The 21,412-nt window shown below is 39.3% G+C and overlaps 1 protein-coding gene across 2 annotated transcripts in view; it reads right to left on the minus strand.

The window, feature by feature from the left end:
• LOC149288965 (phospholipid-transporting ATPase IB-like) overlaps positions 1 to 8,908 on the minus strand; it is a 232,119-nt gene extending 223,211 nt beyond the window's left edge. The window contains exon 1 of one of the 2 annotated variants that reach the window (XM_089491122.1): positions 8,766 to 8,908. In XM_089491122.1, coding sequence (XP_089347248.1) covers positions 8,766 to 8,866 — 101 coding nt within the window. In that variant the 5' untranslated portion in view covers positions 8,867 to 8,908. The remainder of the gene's footprint in view (positions 1 to 8,765) is intronic. The other variant, XM_089491123.1, reaches the window with a different exon arrangement.
• Positions 8,909 to 21,412: the final 12,504 nt, after the last annotated feature.

The raw sequence follows: 21,412 nt of genomic DNA on the forward strand, positions 1-21,412 counted from the left end.
TAATCAATGTTTATAAAACTCCAGAAACACTTGGAAGGGCGGCATAAGGATTGTTCTGTTTATACGAGTGGTTAATTGTACCCTAAATATATTCAACCAATCTAATTAAAATTCATCAGAACATTTATCTGAATTCAGGACGCCAGTTGCAAATAAAACATACAAAACCAATAGTTGATGGGTATAAATCCAAAACCCAGGCACATTTCTACTGATCTGTTTATAATTTGTATAGGTTTTTAAACGTTATTCAAAATGTTGTATCCGATAGAGTACAGGATGCACGAGACATACAGATATATGAGAATTTGAAGACGCTGCCTAAAGGACCTGCTTGTGATCTTTCAAACTAAAAGAAATCAGGAGCCATGAAACTAGATGAGGAAAGAAAGGGTTATCAGGTTAATCATTTTCTGGTGAAGTTGAATTAGTTCTTGGTTCCTGTGTGTTAGAATAATACGAGGGAGGCAAAGTAAAGGAGCTAAATGGGCAATTCTAAGTGATATAATACACTCCAGTTGGCAGTTAAACCTATTGGCCATAGATGGTTAAAAATTCTTCCTTTAGTGAATATTCTCAGTCTATTCACTGAACGGGGAGTTTGCAGGAGTTTTATTTATATAACCTCGGTCTTGTAAAGTAAAAAATACGAAATATGTAACAGCAATTTTTACACCATCCACCTTGGACACATAGACGATCCAGCAAATATGTAAAAAAAAAAACCAACACATACATGATTGGGATAACCCACGACAGTCCACAGTAACCAGGATAAAAAAAAAGTTCTATAGGGTAATTCATACATTCTAGAAGCCCACATCTAAAAGCTGGACCATTGCAAGTAGGAACTAACAGTTGTTATTCTCCAAATGTGCTGAGTGGGTTTTTTAAATTAATAAAAAATGTATATATTGGATGTACAGAAACAGCAATCGGGGCGCATGTGTATATAGGAAAAAAGAAAAATATATCTGATAACGTTTGTAAAAATCAATATGTGTAATGAGTATATGCACTCACAAGCATTGCCGGTGAAAGAGGCTCTTCAAAGGTAAAAACCAATTCTTTATTCTTTAAATTCTCAACGCGTTTCGCCTCTTAGTGAGACAGTGACTACACAGAGGAGGATTGGTATTTCCTGACCAGAGATACGCACCTACGTGAGGACTGTCTTTCCTTTTCTGAACCTTGGACTTTTTTGAACATACCATTTGAAGTCAACCATCTTGTAAGTGCATTCACATTTGTTTATTACATCACAGGAAGTTACTGCACTATGTGGTTGTTTTAATTTCTATATTTATAGATTTTAAAGAATAAAGAATTGTTTTTTACCTTTGAAGAGCCTCTTTCACCGGCAATGCTTGTGAGTGCATATACTCATTACACATATTGATTTTTAACAACGTTATCACACTATCAGATATATTTTTATTTTTTCCTATATACACATGCGCCCGATTGCTGTTTCTGTATGTTTTCTGAACACTGAGAGGAGTGTTTTGTTGGGCGGCGGCAGTGTAAAAAAAGGGAAGTATTTTGCTTTATATATTTTTATTTTTATTAAGATTTCTCTGTTTTTCACTTTATTTTAACACGTGACAGGGTGTTAAAGGATTATATATTGGATGTCCTGCAGAAGTGTTCCCAGTCACAGGATTGCCACCAGTCCTTAATATTCAAATAAGCCATTTGTTACCCAAGTTTACTAATTTATCTAATAATCAAATATACATTGAACTCATTACCATTACCTTTGAATCACTACTTATTGCACCGTTGGAAATACATGTAATAACATTATTATTAAAAACGAGTGTAAAACATTAAAAATACTAAAATTGCTATCAACATAAAACTCTATTTTCCATAGAACACATTTATAGAACACAGAATTTGGTGGCAGATAAGAACCCTTCAGCCCACCTAGTCTAAAGGTTTTCTCCTGCTTTAACAACCATAATCAATCCTTGGTCTTATCCAAGACAAAGGATAGCTTTAGGTCTATGCCAGATTCTGTAGAGCCATTACAACAGGAGAGAGTAAGAATTAACAACAACATTAAGGTTGGAAACAAACATTGAGATACACATGTTAAGACAGATCATCTTAATATTTTAAATCATTTTAACAGTAACCATTCCTTAATATGTAGAGAATACATTAATGACAGGATTAAGGGATCATGACTATATGGTAACTCCCAATAAAAATACATTAACCACTGTGACACAGCGATGCTCATAGGCATTACCAAAATCACATTCATCACTCATGGTTCGCAACAAAAATGGTCCATTCTATTCTTAGAAAAAGGAAAGACTTGCCCCTGAGAAAATGTTTATACAGTTTTCTTAAACAAAGGAAGGCAAACCTTTTGAATTTTATTAAAATCTATTCACGTATAAATTTCCCATTAGCTCAATGCAGTAATGAAACTTTTCAGAGCTCCCCCTACAGGCAGAAAATTATATATTGTCCACTCCAGAGGAACACATTATTATTAGTATTATTATTATTATTATCTTTTATTTATATAGCGCCAACAATTTACTCAGCGTTTCTTACAATACATATATTCAAGGGGTATGACATAGACTAGACTAGGTGGAAGTAGGTTCCAGAAATACGGGGCAGCACGAGTGAGGTCTTGTAGACATGAAAAGGAAGAGGTGACAAGTGAGGAGAGCCTTCACCCTGCTAAATCAAGTACACCATATAATATAGAATTTAAATAGTATTATTAGTAATATCAATATTAAAACAGTAATATCATGGTAAATTGTTTAGTGTATTACAAGGCAGTGTTTGGATCAACAATAAGTTTAACTCTGGCAACTAAATTATAATGCAAATGGTACACAACCTTAAAACAGAGCATATAAATTAAAACCTAAGTTCTCAAAAAGCTTATTTTTTGTATTTTTTTGCCTTTGCTTGACTGTTGTGCAACTTAATCAAAGTGTTTCAACTCCATAAGCTCTGCCCCATGTAAATGCATGTGATGAAGTAGCATGAGCCAAACATGGATGTAACCCATAAATGCAGTCCAGCTTTTCATTTGTTCCAGGAGGCATCTCCGACAGTTTAGAGGTGGGAAAGAGCATATCAAAAATTTCAGAGGCACATCCATGGTGGATCTAATCAGTGTTAACAGGCATAGTCACCAACATATGAAAAAATTTCCAATAGCCCAGCTATCAATTAATTTCTTGGCAGGCACAGCCCCCCTTTGTTCTTCAAACTTAATGTCCCTTTTCAAGGAGCTCATGATGTTTGGTGGGTATGAGCATATCAAAATGTTCTGCAGCCCTTGAAAAAGTTCCCACTTTGTCGTCTTGAAATATTCAGAGGTATGGATCTGTACTTTTTTTAATTGTTTATGGGAACCTCCCCTTGTATGTTTGGTTATAATTAAGCTTAAAATAGATTTTGTACCATCTGCCTTTCAGCAAAGAAAATCCAATTTTGAATATGGGTTTATATTTGCACTAAAAAGGAGTCATCACTATTTTCTTGACATAAAGCAGAAAAATAGCAGGAATTTCTAAAAACCCCTATCTTGACATTAAGAAATAGAGGACATGTACAGTTTGTATATCTGTATTATCCTCTTGCAAATAAAAAAATATAATTTTATGGCATTATATTTAAACAGAATAAACAGCCATGTATTGGCCAGCTCCGTCATTAGCGGTGTTCCTTGAATCAGCAAATTCAACACAGGATTAGTTACGAAACGCCTTATTAAGAGCGGCGGGCTCCAATTGGTTGATGCCAGAGGAGGCCATTGCAGGCGACCAATAGATTCGCTCGCATGGCCCTTTAACTCCTGACGGATTAACTTGGGCTGTCTCCCCGCTCCAAGAGTTAAAAGACCGTATGAGCGACTCTATTGGTCGTTCGTATGGACCTTTAACTCTTGGAGCGAGGAGACCAGTAGTCTCCCCCGGCCAAGTTGCGGCACCAGGATTTTAAAGGTCCGTACGAGCGACTCTATTGGTCGCCAGCAGGGGGCTCGTCTGCCATCAACCAATGAAGTGCAGGTTTTGTATTAACCCCTTCTACAAAAAACGGCAAAAAACAAAGAAAAAAAACAAACATGAAGAATGTACACAAATATTTCCCCGAACACAGGAACGGTCGAATATTTGTGGAAATACGAAGATTTTTTCCCCACGAAGACGAACACCAAGTGTTGGCTGGCGCCCAAGTCTAGTTTTGACCAAATCTCAGGGTCAAGGGGCAGATTCCCAGGGTTACACAGACTCCTTTCTATTCCACTCTGCTGTGATCATATATAATGCTTCCAATGTGTGTTTTTGTGCCCAGTATGTTATGGTTAATATCCCTGCTTGAATACAGGAGATTTCTATGTGATGACCAGTCAAGGTTTCTATGAGGACCAGTAGAGTCATTTGGTTGACACATTTGGCTAGCTACTACATAGAATCGTCACCATGGGCTATTAAAGGGTTAATACTTCAAGCGTCTTAGCTCAAGCGTCTTAGAAGGTTCTCAGGTATGGTTGTGGCCCTCAAGACCTAGACGTTTGACACCCCTAGTCTAGAAAGACATTTAAGATTCTGTAGAATCCCCTTATGGATTTGCAAGGGGGACGTTACTAAAAATGTAAAGGGACCACTCAGCTCTTATGTGCATTAACGTTCATGCGGTGGCTGGAGCGTTCCTTTCAGTCTATTTAGTAAGCACCATGTGCATAAATCTACAGCTACCCTACCGCTCCTACACTGCCTCCAGACTAACAGGAATTGTTCATTGTGTAACAGCAAAGTGTTAATAAAGTTGTTCAGAAGTTTTTAGCATCGCAGAAAAATGTTATGGGTCACGGCAGAATCCTTCCCCCTAGTCACATCCGTCTCAGAGCTGTCACGATGCTCTGTGATATACGAGCTTTCCATTTTATTGGTAGTTCCATTTTCACAAAAAGACATCTCATGTTAAATAAAAATATTGTTAAAGACAAGCAGTGTGCACCCAGAACGTGATATATGGTCTGAGACTTTTAAGAAATAACATTCCATGAATATTCTTGACGCCCTGAAGGGCGGTTTCTGATGCGTGTAGTATGTTATCTTTTTCTTTATTAGATTTTTAAGATAAAATACATTCCAGAACCTACCAAATGAAAAAAAGAAGAGAGGAGAAAAGAGACAAATCATTAAAGATCTATTATTTTGTCTTTGTTTCTTATTTATAGCAGACCGGTTCTATGAAATAAGTATAAGTCATTTACAGGTGTATGATACGGAAACGCTTCTAACGTGTCCTCTGTAAGGAGGTTTACGCTCCACCGATACAGTCACGTATTAGTGGCAAGCAAATAATAAGAAACTGATATTTTTTTAATATCCTTTCAAATTCCTCATAATAAAAGGGTAGTTTGGGATAGGCAGCTGCATCTTTTTTTCTAAACCAAGTTTATTTTTTGTTAAAACAGGGAAAGCTACACTAATGTTACCAGTATTTTAAGTGAAATATTGAAATATTGAATTTCTATACATTGTCTATGCTAAGCATAGTGCCCATGCCTTATGTATGTAAGGTTTATTCAGTACTCATACACAGTACAGCAAACACATATGCAGCATTAATAATTGGAATTATTTTTTTAAAAAAATATGCCGTTGCCTGTATACTTTTCTCTGCAAAAGAATGGATTTGTGGTGTAGTACATTTTGTTTTATACTAAAATAAATAAAATACAAAGAGACCACAAAGTAAACAAATAGCTAACTACACTTATACTACAGATGTCAGACAAAAATGTGCCCCATCGACATATTCTTTGCATTCATCTAAAATTGTTATATTCTCTACTATGTGATTTATTTGGGACGGTTGGCAGGAGATTTTACAAAAGCTGTTTTAACCCTCTCACTTCGCTGTTCATTATAAAGGACCATGAAGGGCTGAGCTGGCTGTGTATAATGTGTAATTCAATGGGTAGGGAGACTGATTTAACTATACAGCATACAGGGCAGCAGAAACGCCCTGGGGTTGGTCCTTCATAATGTATAGTGAAATCAAGGAACTGAGACATAACTCTGGAAGCTCTCTTTTTTTCAGTTTTCTTGTTATCTGCGTGTTCACTTTGGTATAATATAAATATATAATGTTAGGATATCACTGCTATCGGCCTCTGATTTACTCTCAAGTACTCCTAATAGATATACCCCCGAAATCACACACACACATATATATATATATATATATATATACATCAGCTGATTCCAAAATTAAAATAATTAAATGTTAAAACTTTAAAGCTGATCTAAAAATGTTGTTGCATTACTCAACCCAATCACTAGCATGCTTAAGACAGGAGCTCAATTACAAATTCCTAGCTTATAACTAATTATACGACACAACATTTACCTATGAAGATGGCAGAATAAAGAATGATTCTCTTTAGTCGTCACTACTTAATACACACAGGACTCCCCCAGTAAGGTTCTTGATTACTCTACAAAAACTGCTGGGACAGCAGGGTATCCCAGTAAAGGACGTACTGTATCTTGGACTTTAAATTGGTCTCTCGACAAAATATATCCTACGTTCCCATTCATGGGTACACCAGAGACGTTCCCCAAACGTTCCTATCCAGCTATTAGACATTAATAATGTTCCAAATGTAGAATTCCCTTTTATGTTTTCTACAAATATCTGTATTGTCAATTAGTAAGTGGACAAGGGGTGGGATACTTCTACCACCACTGCCACTGAAATGATTTTATTATACAAAATATAACCTAAAGTGTATATTTACGTCTCATACATATTGCACGCTATTACCAGCATGTTACTAAACAGGTAGGGTAAGTGAAACAATGTGCAGTAAGGCTCCAAATTATTTGACAAATAAGAATAGACGCCAATAACAATTTATGGTGCTTTTTCATCATCTTCTGATTCTGCAATACAAGTGCGTGTACGTATATAGTACGTATATATATATATATATATATAGCTATATGTATATATTAATATACATACATTCATATTGCAGAATATAAACTGTAAACAGATATTTTTTTATATATACTGTGTATACAGCTGTACGTTTGATTCTTAACTAACATATATGTATATATATATATATATATATATATGTATATATATATATATATATATATATATATATATATATATACATATATGTTAGTTAAGAATCAAACTTACAACTGTGGATATAATGTGTAAGATATTTCTTATAAGTGGACATCATTTATGAAATTATATGATACACAACATGGTTCACCCTATATATAGATAAGTGAATATTATATCCCATTGTAGAGCACTGAAAAAGATTGCACTATAGAAATCAATAAATAATAATGATGATTTGACGGATCAGGCTTAAAACAAAACTAATACTTCTGGGAGATATCCACAACGCTTTCAAGAGAATTTTAGCAACTCAGTAATTTTGCTCATTATATGGAGAAATAACCTATTAAATATTCTTAACTGGTGAAACATTCAAAACATGCATTTAGAGGATCTCTATGAACATAATAAAAATAAAAAATAAAAATACTTTAAAAAAAAATTTTGCTAAACTAAGTGAAAAAAAAACACTTGGGAATTTCACCAATTATTATTATTAAGAAATTAATTCTTTTTCAACACATTTATTTAATGAATACTATTTATGCTTAAATTGGCAACAAATCCTGACACAGAGACAAGGGCCATAAATGAGATTACTGAAACTGGTAACAATAAGGGACTGCTGGGTGTAAAAGATTACCATATGCTGTTATATATGATACAGGATCTTATAATGTCATCTCTAGGCCAGTCATGGGGAAAGAGCAGTAGTCCATTGGCCAGTGAATGTCAGATCCCAATGATCCTCAGCAGAGAACCATGGAGTCTGCAGCTGACCAACAGCTGGAAGGAAACACCATGTCCATCCCTGTCCCAGATCACTTCCACTTTGGCAATTCAGTCCCACTCATAGAGCAAACACTTTGGGTCTTGTTGAATATGAAATATTCACTCGGAAACAAATGGAATGTCCTTGCTGGACTGCGCCAGGACTTTTCACATACATGGCTCATCCTTTCAAACACATATAATAGCCATGCTCTTAGACTCATAATACACGTTACGTATGCCAACCATGCCATGGCCAGCGTTTGCAGCGTGGCATTAAAGCTGCCCCATAGCACCAAACCAACATACTGTATATAAACTATACATGCACAGTTAATTAACACGCTATCCGGTGTAAAGAAATTATTATCGAACACCCATAATAAGCACATTCCATAAAAAGTGTAATACTTGAGGTCATCAGTATTATATAAATAAAACCAGCAGTGCATCAGTTAACAATAGGTAAAGTATATGACAGCAAACATCATATATATATATATATTTGTAAACATAATAATATATGAATTAGCAACTTTCGGAAACACACTTAAACTGTATTCATGTATCTGTGGATGGGAGATGGAAGTGTATGGAAAGTTTGTATCAGGGGGAGCCTTCCCTGTACAATGACTGGCTTGCCAGGTGCAGAATAGGGTGATAGGGGGTATCTGGAGCTGGTGCCATGGGCTGTCACTCTAAGCATGGAGGGTTAATCCCCCAGACTGGGTCAAATCCCACTCAGTCAGAAAGTGGTCCTGATGTGATGTGAAGCTGCAGCCCCCCTGTGTTACCCAGATGCCCCTCCAAGCAGCCCTGCTGCCTCTCCCTTCCACAGATTGTGGCCCTGCCCTTACCTGACTCTGTTGTCCCTGAACTTGCATGTCTGGGGCAGGTTGATGAGGATGGTTCGGGCAGCTGCCTCCCCCTGGTCGGCAGTGGACGTGGCCCCGGACATCTCATCATCTGCCTTCTTGTACCCCGAGGATGAGTAGACCGGACCTGCCGGGAAGAGACAGCACACGGGAGGGCGATCAGAGGGCTTGATAAAGACAGGCAGAGGAGGGGAGGAGAAGACAGGAGAGAGGGAGAGAGAGAGATAGCAGAGAGGAGGGGCAGGAGGAGGAAGCCAAGGGCTATGAAGCAGTTAGGTAAAAGGAGAGGGAGGAGAGACAGCTACATCACACGGAGGGAGACGCGGAGAGGATGGGAAGAGAGTGAGAGATGGATGTAGGAAATAGAAGGAGGAGAGACTGCTGGGTGAGAAGTGGATGCATGAGACCCATGAGAGGAGAGACTGCAGGGTGAGATGTAGATGCATGAGACCCATGAGAGGAGAGACTGCAGGGTGAGAGGTAGATGCATGAGACCCATGAGAGGAGAGACTGCAGGGTGAGAGGTAGATGCATGAGAGGAGAGACTGCTGGGTGAGATGTAGATGCATGAGACCCATGAGAGGAGAGACTGCAGGGTGAGATGTAGATGCATGAGACCCATGAGAGGAGAGACTGCAGGGTGAGATGTAGATGCATGAGACCCATGAGAGGAAAGACTGCAGGGTGAGATGTATGACTGATGAGAAGAGACTGCAGGCTGAGATGCAGGTGAGAGATACATTGAGGGACAGGAAGAGGTGCTACATGAGGTGGAGATGCAGAGAGACAGAGCACACAGAGTAACTAATAATGATATCCCTGGAACTGGTTGAAAACAAGCTCTGGGTTCCTGATTTACCTCTGGTGTGATCTAGAACCAGGTTAATCTGATTAGGATCCAAAACACTAAGTCATGATTTTGTGGCTTAACACTTAGAGTACCAGAGGAAAGCAATCATGTGGCTTCGGGACCTTCCAGCACTCTCACTCAGCATTATGTGATACACACGCTGCAGGGCTCTGTAAGAATGTAGAGTTGCCATTTTGCTCTGGACAGCCTGTTTTTCTCAGTAAAATTCATAGAAATAATACTGATATTTTTATTTTGCAAATCCCCAACCTCTTAACAGAAACTTTGCCAGTGAGGGCCTACATCTATCACACTTAGGGCTTGTTGTCACCTTTGTAGCCATCCGTATGGTGTATGTGCCTGCGCAGTTACATCTCCGTAATAAGACAGACTTGGGTAACTGAGTAACGCGGCATGTCATCACATAGTTTTCAAACGGAAAAGCTCAGTAATGGCTTTAACAGCTTTTAAAGCTAAATTAATGTAAAATGCATGTTTACCTTCACAGTAAAACACAGAGTTGAGTATAACTGATTGCTAACCAGTGTCACGCTGTAGGGGCAATTTTACTGCCATTTTGCCCATACGTCCTAGAGGTGATTGTACTGGCATTATAAAGCGATTAGCCCCTTAGGCTAATAACCGTTTGGTTGTTAGTACATACTGTGCATTGTTATCAGATAATCTAAATAATACAGAGCCTCTGGTCGATGTAATGATTCTCCTTTCATTTTGAAAGAAGGCAATTTCCAGTACATATACATTTTGCCGTAAACAAAAGTCAGGGTCAGACTTTAAGTACGGTTGGAGTATATTTGCCCCGACCCGTATTTAGTCCGGGACAATTCTTTGTCAGATTTTCTAGAGCTACAGCTGAAAAGGGCCGTCAAGGTGGGAATTCTTCATACTCTCACTCAGGGTCACTTGATAGCGTGAAATAAACCACTTTATACCCCAAATGTTGTTTACAGAGAGATTTTTGATGTAAGAATTATCATCCTGTCCACTGTGTCCGCGGTACCTCTGGCTTTATTATCTAGTCCAGGGGTCAACAAAAGTTAGGGGCCAGCTGTTTTTTTCTTCCCCAATCATATTTTTATTTTCATTAAAATGTCTGGGGTTTTCATAAAAATATCGGAGGTTTGTGAGCCTTGCCATACACTAACATACATTTACACACCATACAGTAACAGACACGCTAACATCTTACAGTACACTCACAAACACCTTATAGTAACACACACATTCTACACACATTCATACACATTCATACACTAATAACTCTAATTCAATTACCAATCTGTAAATATATTCACGTCGGGGTCCCTTTTTACCCACATTTTCATTATCATTTAAATTGAAGCAAATAAAAGTAAACTTGTCTTCCCCAAAACGTATTAGATGTTGAGTTAGGGTTTTGTGAGGTCGGAGATCTGTAAAGAACCATCTCCCTCTTCCTGATGCTAATGCCGCTAGCTATACAACCCAGCACGCTACTTGATGCTTTGTTGCTTAAATGGAACATCCTCCCAGCAGAAGTGGTAGAGGTTAACCCTATAAGGGAATATAAACATGCAAAGGATAGGTATAAAACTCATAAATCTAAGACAAAACTAAAGACTGATTAAGATCTCAGTCTCTACATCGGGAAACGTGGGCAGACTAGACGGACCGAACGGTTCTTACCTTTACGCTGATGGGCCACTTACTGTCCTACCTTTGAGGAAGCTTGTCTTACTGTCTATGTCACCATGCGCTTTTGCATGTAATAACCCTTTCCCTGCTGGCTGCGTGCATCCTGTGTAATGTATATTCAGCATAGAGGCAGGCCAGGCAGCGTAGATTGCACGGCGATTTTACAATAAGAGAACAACACATTGATCACTATCGAGAACAAGGGCTGCTGAGAGAAGCATTTAAAGGGTACACAAACCTATCACTCTCAGACGTACCGCTAAAATAAACCGGACCAACACAAAGGTAACAATGGCATAAAATAAAAGCAGAAACAAAAGATGCTCCCACCCGCTTACTCTATCACTGTCAGCAAGCCTTTCACCCCGCTGAATGGAGGGAATTAAAGGCTATTCTGGCTTAGAAAAAAACAGAAGCCATATACAGGTTGGCATTAAACCTTTAATTACAAAACAATGCATTGTTCAGCCCTCTCGCACTTAAACGCCTAGTGGGGATCAGAGTCTAGAATGGGCTTTTAATGCAAGTTTACGTGTGCGGGGTAATGTAAGGATTACTTTTTCTCCCCCGCAGACCCGCTCGTCTAGTAAAATCATATTTCGAATGACAAAACACTCCACGTCCCATATGGAAAAGCGAGGTAATGCCAGATAAATAATGCATCAGATGGAAAATGACTTTTCAGAATTACCTTGGGCTGCTCAAGGTTTACCGAAGGCTGCAGGGCCAGGGGCCAGTTCCATGGGGTTATTATTCATCTCACGAGACATGGACACAATAGCCCGTCCTGCAAGATGCCACAACAACCCCGCTTTCCGTGGGAACTAAAACCCGGCATCCCCGTTGAATATTCACAAGCGCGTCCGTCGTTTAACCGTTTCACCCCTTCTTTTTATATTATGTATGTATGTGTGTATGTACTGATATATCTATAAGCCTTTAACCATTCTTCAAGTGGCAATGGCTCCCATTGTTTTAGGAATTGGTGAGGAAAACCATGTTTAAGTCACTGATGGCTTCAAGCGTCAGAGGCGTTCATACTTGACAACAGTGACATACCGGACACAGTGGGGGGCTAGCGAAATAGCTTCCGTGAAGGCTTATGCTCTCTAGCTTCTGTTTCCAATGCAAACACAGTACAAAACAGACACACCATAAGTTAGGTCATAGCCTAAAATTAAAGGGTCAGAGGAAGGAATTTTACTTTACTAAGAGGGTGGTGGATACGTGGAACAGCCTTCCAGCAGAATTAGTAGAGACAATGGGAATTTAAACATGCATGGGAAAGATTCACAGCTATTGAAACAAAGCGGAGACCAAGGACTCATTAAGGTCCTGAGCAGCAGGAAAAATGGGCAGAATGGTTCTTCTCTGCCATTCTAAAGTGTACTCTTACCAGACGGGAATTCTTCATTCCTTTGGCTTTTCATGGGTCTTCTTTCCAGCTAAATACACAATTTCATCCCCTGCTAGAAACACAACTGCAGTGCTCCCGGCCTGGACTAGTGGACTCCTTGTCCAGCCTCCTACACTGTTAGATTCTGTTGCCTGACCTAATATTTAGCAGTGACTTTTTCTCAATATCTTTTTGTTACAGTCTAAGGGAGAATAGATATTTAATTAAATTAATTCATTTACAATTAACCGACCCTACTCTATAGACTATAAAAAATATAATAATATTGCATTATTTTATCACAAAAAATGTGTGGGGTGAACCCACTCAAAACAATTCAGTGTATGTGTCTCCTTCAAGGTCAAATATCTGCTGGATATTTAAGTTTTACATATAATTTCCAGGCAGAAAGTTACCAGGATTTCCAGATTTAAAGGTCCCTTGGAAAGGCATTATTTTTACGATTTTCTGATACAAAAATGTATTAAGTAGTAGGCATTACTAGTAGGAAGGTATTGTTTGGTATTATGTGAGTCTATGCTGTACAGGTTTTTAACTAGGATGAAATAAATACTTTTTTAAAGAAAATAAGCTATTTAGCTTATTTCAGTGCATCAAGGTATTTTGGTGACCCTCAAAGAAACTTTGATCTATGCATCTTGAGCACTGCAAGATGTTTGTTAATGCATACGTAGTAGGTATACACACTTCCTGGAGTTATCTGGAGAACCCAACGCTCCACCAGAATTTATTTTATTTAATCTATTTTTACATTTTTTAAAAAAAGAAAATTAATCAGTGTTGCTATCAGAATCCGACAGGACCACTCCATAGATGTGCCTTCCAACTGAGCAATAGCTTGAACCCATTCCCCCATGGCCATGAACATATTTTAAGCATGACCACACACTGACATTCATGCACATTCTCTTCATAGACAGGCAGAAACTCAATTCATTCAACCGGTAATATCTCAGAAGCCGAAGGTGAGTTCTAGAATAGCTATTAAGAAATCCTACTCATTAATAAAACTTAATTAAAATTGTGGTTGCAAAAAGCCCTTAAGAAACTATTTTTTTCTATCAATAAAAAATATGAATATGTTCTAGGGTTATTATTACTAATAATAATACATTATCAGACAACAAGAAAAAAATGTAAACAGAAGATTATTCCAATAAGCATTTAACTCTCTCAGACCTCTAAAAAACAAATCAATATGTTCATTAAGACAAGTAAGCTATATTCTAATTTGGAAAAGACAAAAGGGGTCTATTCACTAAAAGGAGACTTGATAGTAGAGTTTAGAGGAGATGTGTGGTTCCAGCTCATTGACTTCACTTTACATTATGGTCCAACCTCAGTGAGCTTCTGCATAGTTAAATCAATGATACTTCTTCAGTCTCCTTACCCATTAAATTAAATGCTATCCAGGGCCAGTTCAGCTCTCCTTGCTGGAGAAACGTAGTAGTGTTAGCCCTTTGTAATGAATAGTGAAGTGAAGCAATTAAAACTGCAACTCTCCTGCCAACTCTACCTTTAGTGACTAAACCTCAAAGAGTCTTTCTATCCCATTATCCATCATGTTCTTCTATACACTACATGTCCTCACTGCTCCTTAATGAAACAAGTAAGACATATTTACTGCTCAGTATAAATTCTGAAGCCTTTTCCTGCCACTGTCTGTTAATATAGGATTAAAGAATTACAGACTGTCCATCTGCTCAAAACCTCTGTCTATTCTGCAGCTTGTATCTTCTGCACAAACACCAGACAAAACATAAAAAGAGTGAAATTACCTACAGAATGGTACGCCTTCCGTATGTATGACATGGTAAAGCTGTGTCTATAATAAATGTGTGGGAGAAGAAAACCATTGGAAGAACGTGAAGACACTACAGCGGAAAGGAAATTAGCGAAAGGAGCTTAAACATGATGTCTATGGTAATCGGGTGGTTTGTAAATTCTAAATCTGCTCAAAGCATCATCAGCACTCAGGATAGGAGTTTACCTGCTGATATCAGGGGTGCTAGGATAATATAACTATTACATCTTCAAATTACAGTGTGGCAAAAGGAATATGGAATTTCCTGGCAACATTTTAGTTGATTTGTGGAATGTGTAAAACCCTCTAATAAACTTATTTAATGAGAGCGGTTTTAAGTAATGTGCATATAGTCACCCTAAATGAATTGGCTGCCTCTGCTGTCACCATGTTGTTTTTTTTCAAAGCATTTATTGAATGAGACAGAAGTGAATAGTTAATGAGTTGCCTCAGTTGACCCTGACTGATCTAGAGAGTGGGGTAATTCCTTCTGAGAATTCTTCTAAGACAAACACAGATATCCAGCTATACTTTCTATTCATCTAAATGCAGGAGTGATATTCTGTTCTGGTATAAGAGGAAGGAAGATAATTGAGGGCATACTTTAATGCATTGCAAAAACAGAATACGCATATGTATTTGCATCTTTCCATACCCCCCAGCTATTTGCCATGCAAGTGATGTGTTCAACTAAACACATCTGCTGACACCTGATATACTTACCACCAAGCAGCTCCAGCACTGGTTTCAATGGGATCGCCTTCCTATCACCGATTGGCTTCTTGAAGCAGCCAATCACTGACAGGAAAGCGCTCCAGAAACCTACAGATTCTCCCTAAATGAAGTTACGTTTTCTTTTGCATGTTTGAAGACTGCATATGAAAGTGCTTACATATACATTCATTACCCAGAGGACTCCCTGGGACACTGGAGCGACCCTGTAATCTGAATTAATATTAACCTATGGATAGCAATTCACTACATGTTTACAATATAGAAATGACATCGGTTTATCATGTAATTGCTCATAAAAGTAGGGAAAAAAGTTCAGGATCATGCTGTCAGCGAAATGAAACTTAGAAACCATAAAATCTTTACACACTAGAAAAAACATAATAAAAATAAAATCATAATAAAAAATGGTTACATTGGAAGTCTAAAAAAAGGCATCGTAGAATAGGCAAAGCTAAAATTTTTACAGGCCAATCTAAATGTACTACAGGTTGAGAAATATTAGTGTAAAGAAAATAACAAAAGTCAGTGTAATGAGTAAAATACTGATTTAGAATTCAGGCTAAGTAATGTCATACAAACTATGGTATCCCTGCTTAGGAGCATCTCAAATTATAGCTCTTGTGTTCCATTACAAATCTCCATCAACATAGCAGTCTGATCTCGCCCAAAGGAAAGTCCTGAACCAAAAATGAGAGGCAAATTTCCTCTGCAACAGGGAACCAAGAACCCCAGACGTACGGTTCAGCCTTCATGGGCCTCATCAGTGGGGTACGGTTGGTATCCCTCTAGGCACAAGAGAGCAAGGAGGTTTACAATTAGGGTGAACCCCAAGAGATCAAAGGGTGAAATGCTATGGAGGATGAGATGCTCTCTAAGAACAAACAGCCGCTTCTGGGCCTGTCCTACGATGCAGCCACGCCAGGTGTATAAAATACACCTATTTTTTTTCCTAAAAGGTGGTAAATGTCACTATTAGTGTGTCATTATCAGTAATAAATAAATTATATTGAAGATTAAGGCTTATGTGTCATGTTACCGTATTCTGTACCTTTATGGAGGCCTGCTCTTTAAATAAATAATGTATCATCAGAAGTGCTACAGAGTCGTATATCAAAATAATCTTTCCACTCAAGGGGAGAACTAAACTATAGCACATTTTCTATCACATTGCTAAAGGGCAGGTATTAGATGGCATGACGTCTGTCAACAATTAAAAGCTTTTGCACTCTGCTACCCGAATGATTAGATATAAATGAATTATCAGTAGCAAGAGCTGGATTTGTTTATTGCTTTTGAAACACTAATTTACATTATAAACAAGTCATGTCTAATGCAGTTCTATGAAGTAGTGATTTAAATTAATATGGGGTTTTAGTTTTCATGTGGTTTGTTGTAAAGGTGTGTGCAACTTTGCTAAGATTTAAAAGGCAAGAGACTGGGAAGTCGAAATTGGCAATAAAAGGGTCTGGTTGGTCCAGGACCAGCCCTTTGTGAACAATTTCGGGCTAGCACAGGGAGTCATGTGATCTTGTGGTAAAATGAAGAAAATCTCCAGCTGAGCTGGGAGGAGGTAAGTGAAGGTAGGAGGGAAAGTGTAAATGTTTTGTGAGTATGTTTGTTTATATGTATGTGTGTTTGTGAGCATGTATGCATATTTGTGTTTGTGTGTGAGCACACATCCATGTGTGTGTAAACATGGATGTGTATATGTAAGTGTGTATGAGCATGGGCATGTGTGAGCACGGATGTGCATGATTTGGTGTGTGAGCACGGATGTCTATGTGTGTGAACACAGATGTGTATGTATGTGTGAGCATAGATCTATATGTGTGTTTGTGAGCATTGAGGTGTATGTGTATGTGCAAGTGTGTGTATGAGTATGTGTAAGAGTGTGTGAGCATGGATGTGTATGTGCCAGTGTGTGTATGAGCATGGATGTGTGTGTGAGCATATATGTGTATGTGTAAGTGTGTGTGAGCACAGATATGTATGTGTATGTACGTGAGCTCAGATGTATATGTGTGTGTGAGCATGTATGTGTGTGTTTGTGAGCATGGATGTATATGTGGAAGTGTGTGTGAATATGGATGTGTATGTGTGAGCATGGATGTGTATGTGTGAGCAAGGATGTGTATGTGTAAGGGTGTTTAAGTATGGATATGTGTGTGTGTATGTGAGAATGGATGTATGTGTATGAGCATGGATGTGTGTGCAAGTGTGTGGATGTGTATATGTATGTGCGCATGGATGTGAATGTGTGTGTTTGTGTGTGTGGATCTGTATGTCTGAGCATGGATGTGTTTATGTGTGTGTAAGCATGGAATGTTTGTTATTGTTCTTTTTCATATTTTATACCTCATCATCCAATAAAGGGGAACCTAACAGTATGATTAGATTCCCTCTCCTGAAACATTAAAATGTTGAAACAGCTGCAAATACCTAAAATATTCAATTGGCCCAAAGAGGCAGAAATAGAGCATGGTCTTCTGATCTCACTTGTAAAATGAAGAAAATCTGCAGTTAAGGCTAAGGGTGGGAGGGGATGAGTGAGGGAAGATTGGAAAGTGTATAAGTGTTTGTGAGCATGTATGTTTCCATGTATGTGTTTTTGTGTCTGATCATGTATGTAAGTATGTGAGCATGGATGTGTGTGTGTGTGAGCATGGGTGTGTATGTCTAAGCAAGGATATGTATGTTTAAGGCTGTGTAAGCATGCATGTGTATGTGCAATTGTATCTATGTGTGCATGGATGTGTAAGCATAGGTATGTGTATGTGCAAGTGTGAGGATGTGTATGTGTGTGTGAGCATGGATGTGTATGTGTAAATGTATGTTGCCGTGAGTGTGTAAGTCTGCAAATGTGAGAGTGTGTAAAAATGTGTGCCAGTACATAAGTGAATTATACTGGGGGAAGCGCTAGTGACAATTGGGGATTGCCAACTATAAAAGGAGAGGTAGGTTGAAAGAGAGAGATTGCGATAAAGTGGAGGAGAGAGATACTGAGAGATTAGGGGAAATGGGTAAAAAGGGGAGGGATAATGAGTAGGGGGAGAGATAATGAGAAGTGGAGGGATATGGAGAAAAGGGAGAGATAAAGTGAAATTGGAGGAAAGTGAAAGAAAAATGGAAGAGATTAGATAAAAAGAAATAATGGGAAAAGGGGCTTAAAGGAATGGGGGAGAGATAAAAGAGAAAAAGGAAGCGGTAGGGAGAAAAAAGGAGAGAGAAAGGGATATATACAGAAAGGAGAGAGATAGGAAAAAAGGTGAGGTTAAGAGAAAGAGCAGCGATAAAGAGGATAATTGTATGTTAGAGCAAACAAGTGTGTGCATGCAAGGGCAACTGTAAGCCAGGGTGTTTGTTTGTAGTAAGTAGTAATGTGTATATGCGTGTATGTTTATGGGCAGTTATTTGTAAGAGTAGAGTATATGTGCATATTCAATGCATTACTGTTTTGGGCCTAAAGGGTATAGAATGAGTAAAGGGAGTGCCTGAGCCAGACTAAGAAGAGCCCTCACTGAGAGGTGACTCGAGACTCTGAGAGGAGACCATTTTGGGTGCAACCTGTCAGTGCAATCTGGGCAAATCCTGCGGATGCAATCTGTGCTGGGTCAAATCCTGGGGGTGCTGGGGCAAGTCCTTACGTAAATATTATATAGTAAAAAAGGATCTAAAGTGGATAGGCTTGGGTCTATATTTCACAGAAGTTGAAGTGGACTCCGCAAATCTATCCAAGGATGTATCTTACCTGGGGTGCCATTAGGTCTGGGACTAGCCTTGTTATTATTTTTTATCATATTTTTTTCCTCATGTATAAAGGAACCTTATAGTCTGATTAGATTCCCTCTGCTGAGACATTAAAAAAATATTGAAACAACCGCAAATCTCTAACATAATCAATTGACCAATACCTGCAACATTCCATAGAGGAAAGCTTCAAAGCAACGGAACTGTAATGGTTCCATGCTTACAAGAAACATCAATCTCACACCATTACAATTGACCTTCTAGTGTATTTTAAGTAAAAAAAAAATCAATTTTGCTTGAATATGTTGTTATATAGTTGAGAAGGGGAGAGGATAGTACAGTCTGCAGAGAGCACAGAAGTACTGTACAAATGACTTTGATGTTTAAACAATGTGACCAGCTCAATAAATCCATTAACATCCCCACATAAGGACTTTTAATGCCATTTTATTTAGCTGGGTTTATGGACAAAACAGGTCACTTTTCATAAATCTTACATTTTCCACAGATCTGGAGTTGGTATTCTGTGTCCTCTCGCTGTAATCTCCATGGGGGATGATCACAGCATAATCATGAAGCAGGGCTCTGCAGTCTTACTTTCTTGATCATTATGTGCGATTAGCTACATGGGGCGGCATCTGAGACACCAGCAGGACTGCCGTCATATAGCGCCCCATGGTCCTATCTGTTATGTCGGATCAGGCACCACAGGTGATGGACCCACGATGCAGGAATGGCGAGAATATCCGATAAACAAGCCGGGATCGAGGCAGGCAGCACAGGAGCGTAGTCAAAGAACAATAGCCGGGGTCGGGGCAGGCAGCACAGGAACGAAGTCAAAGAACAGTAGCCGAGGTCGGGACGGGCAGCGCAGGATCAAGGTCAGAAGAACGAAAGCCGAGGTCTGGTACACGTGGATATCAATCAGAAAGCAAGAGCAACACAAACACCCTGAGAACAATAACATGGACTCGTTGAACGGGCAAGGAAACATAGGACCAGGAAGTTTAAATAGAGCCAATGGCGGGAGAGCAGGTAAGATGACGTCATCGCGACCGGCGCAATAATAGCGTCGTCGGGATGGCAACCTAACAAAAAAAACAGGCAGGGGAGGTAATGTAAACAGCCTCCGTGGACATGCAGCGGAGATCGAACACGCCACACATGCAGAAGAGGCAATGGTCGGGTGCCGCGAGCATGTAGCGGCGGATCGTTTCTCCGATCGTTGCTGATATGCTGCGGCAGCCCGATCAGGGCTGTCAGTGGCTGGGAGGCGTGCCTGCTCGATACGCACGCCCCCTCGTGTGCGTGTAGAGCGCACGTCAGTACACGAGGGGGACGTGCGCGAGGAACGCCGTGGGACCCCGGCCGGACAGGTAGGTATGACACTATCTTGTCTATTATCTGTGTTTGCCCTTCAGCTGTTTCCTGACTATAAACATATTCTACCTCCCCGGATTTGTCACTTACTTTGAGTTCTGGATTCCCATTCCCAGGATAGGGGGCAGTAGGGCTATTTCCGTGCAGTAGATGTGTTTGGCCGAATACATATCCATGCATGTGATGTGAGGCAACCAATCAGTGACAAGAATTGTCTGACTATATAAGAGGTGGGCAACAGATAGGTGATTTATTCATTTTTATATTTTTGTTTTTCAAGAATGCATATGAGAGGACATGACAGGCTGTCAGGGACATGACTGGTGCAACTTTAATATGGCAATTAAATTGTATGAAAATAAAGACATGGAGGCATAGCGATAAAAGCAAATAGCTGACTTCAATGGGCAGTCCTGGCCTCGTTTCACAAGCGTAGGCTCCGGGTAGCCGGAGCCAACAAGTTCCCAGCTATGCTCACCAGGGAGGCGCCCAAACTAGCCATACCTCAGACAGTTACGTTTGGCACTGATGCCAGCCCTCTGGGACCCCCTGCTATTATTATTATTATTATTTATTGTTTTATATAGCGCCATCAAATTCTGTAGAGCTGTACAATGGGTAGACAGAACATAACAAGTAGTATGTAACAACAATATGACTTACAGAAACAACAGGTGAGGAGGGCCCTGCTCAAAGGAACTTCTAGAGGGAGTTCGGGTAAAAGTGCCACTGTTGGGGATAGACCAGCCACACTAGTGTAAGTATTGCAGGAGAGGGACTAGGAAAGGTGAGCTAAAGGAATATGGGAGGGCATTAGTGTGCTATGTTGTAAACGTCCATAAAGAAGTGGGTCTTGAGGGATTTTTTGAAGGACCAAAGGCAGGGGGAGAGACGGATAGACCGGGGGAGAGCATTCCAGAGGATAGGGGCAGCAGAGAAATCTTATAAGCGCGCATGAGAGCTAGAAATCAGAGGAGAGGATAGACGGAGATCATTGGAAG

The sequence above is a fragment of the Sceloporus occidentalis genome, unplaced genomic scaffold (genome assembly GCF_023333645.1).
Source record: "Sceloporus occidentalis isolate IW3139 unplaced genomic scaffold, rSceOcc1.0.p SCAF_49, whole genome shotgun sequence".
NCBI lineage: Eukaryota > Metazoa > Chordata > Lepidosauria > Squamata > Phrynosomatidae > Sceloporus > Sceloporus occidentalis.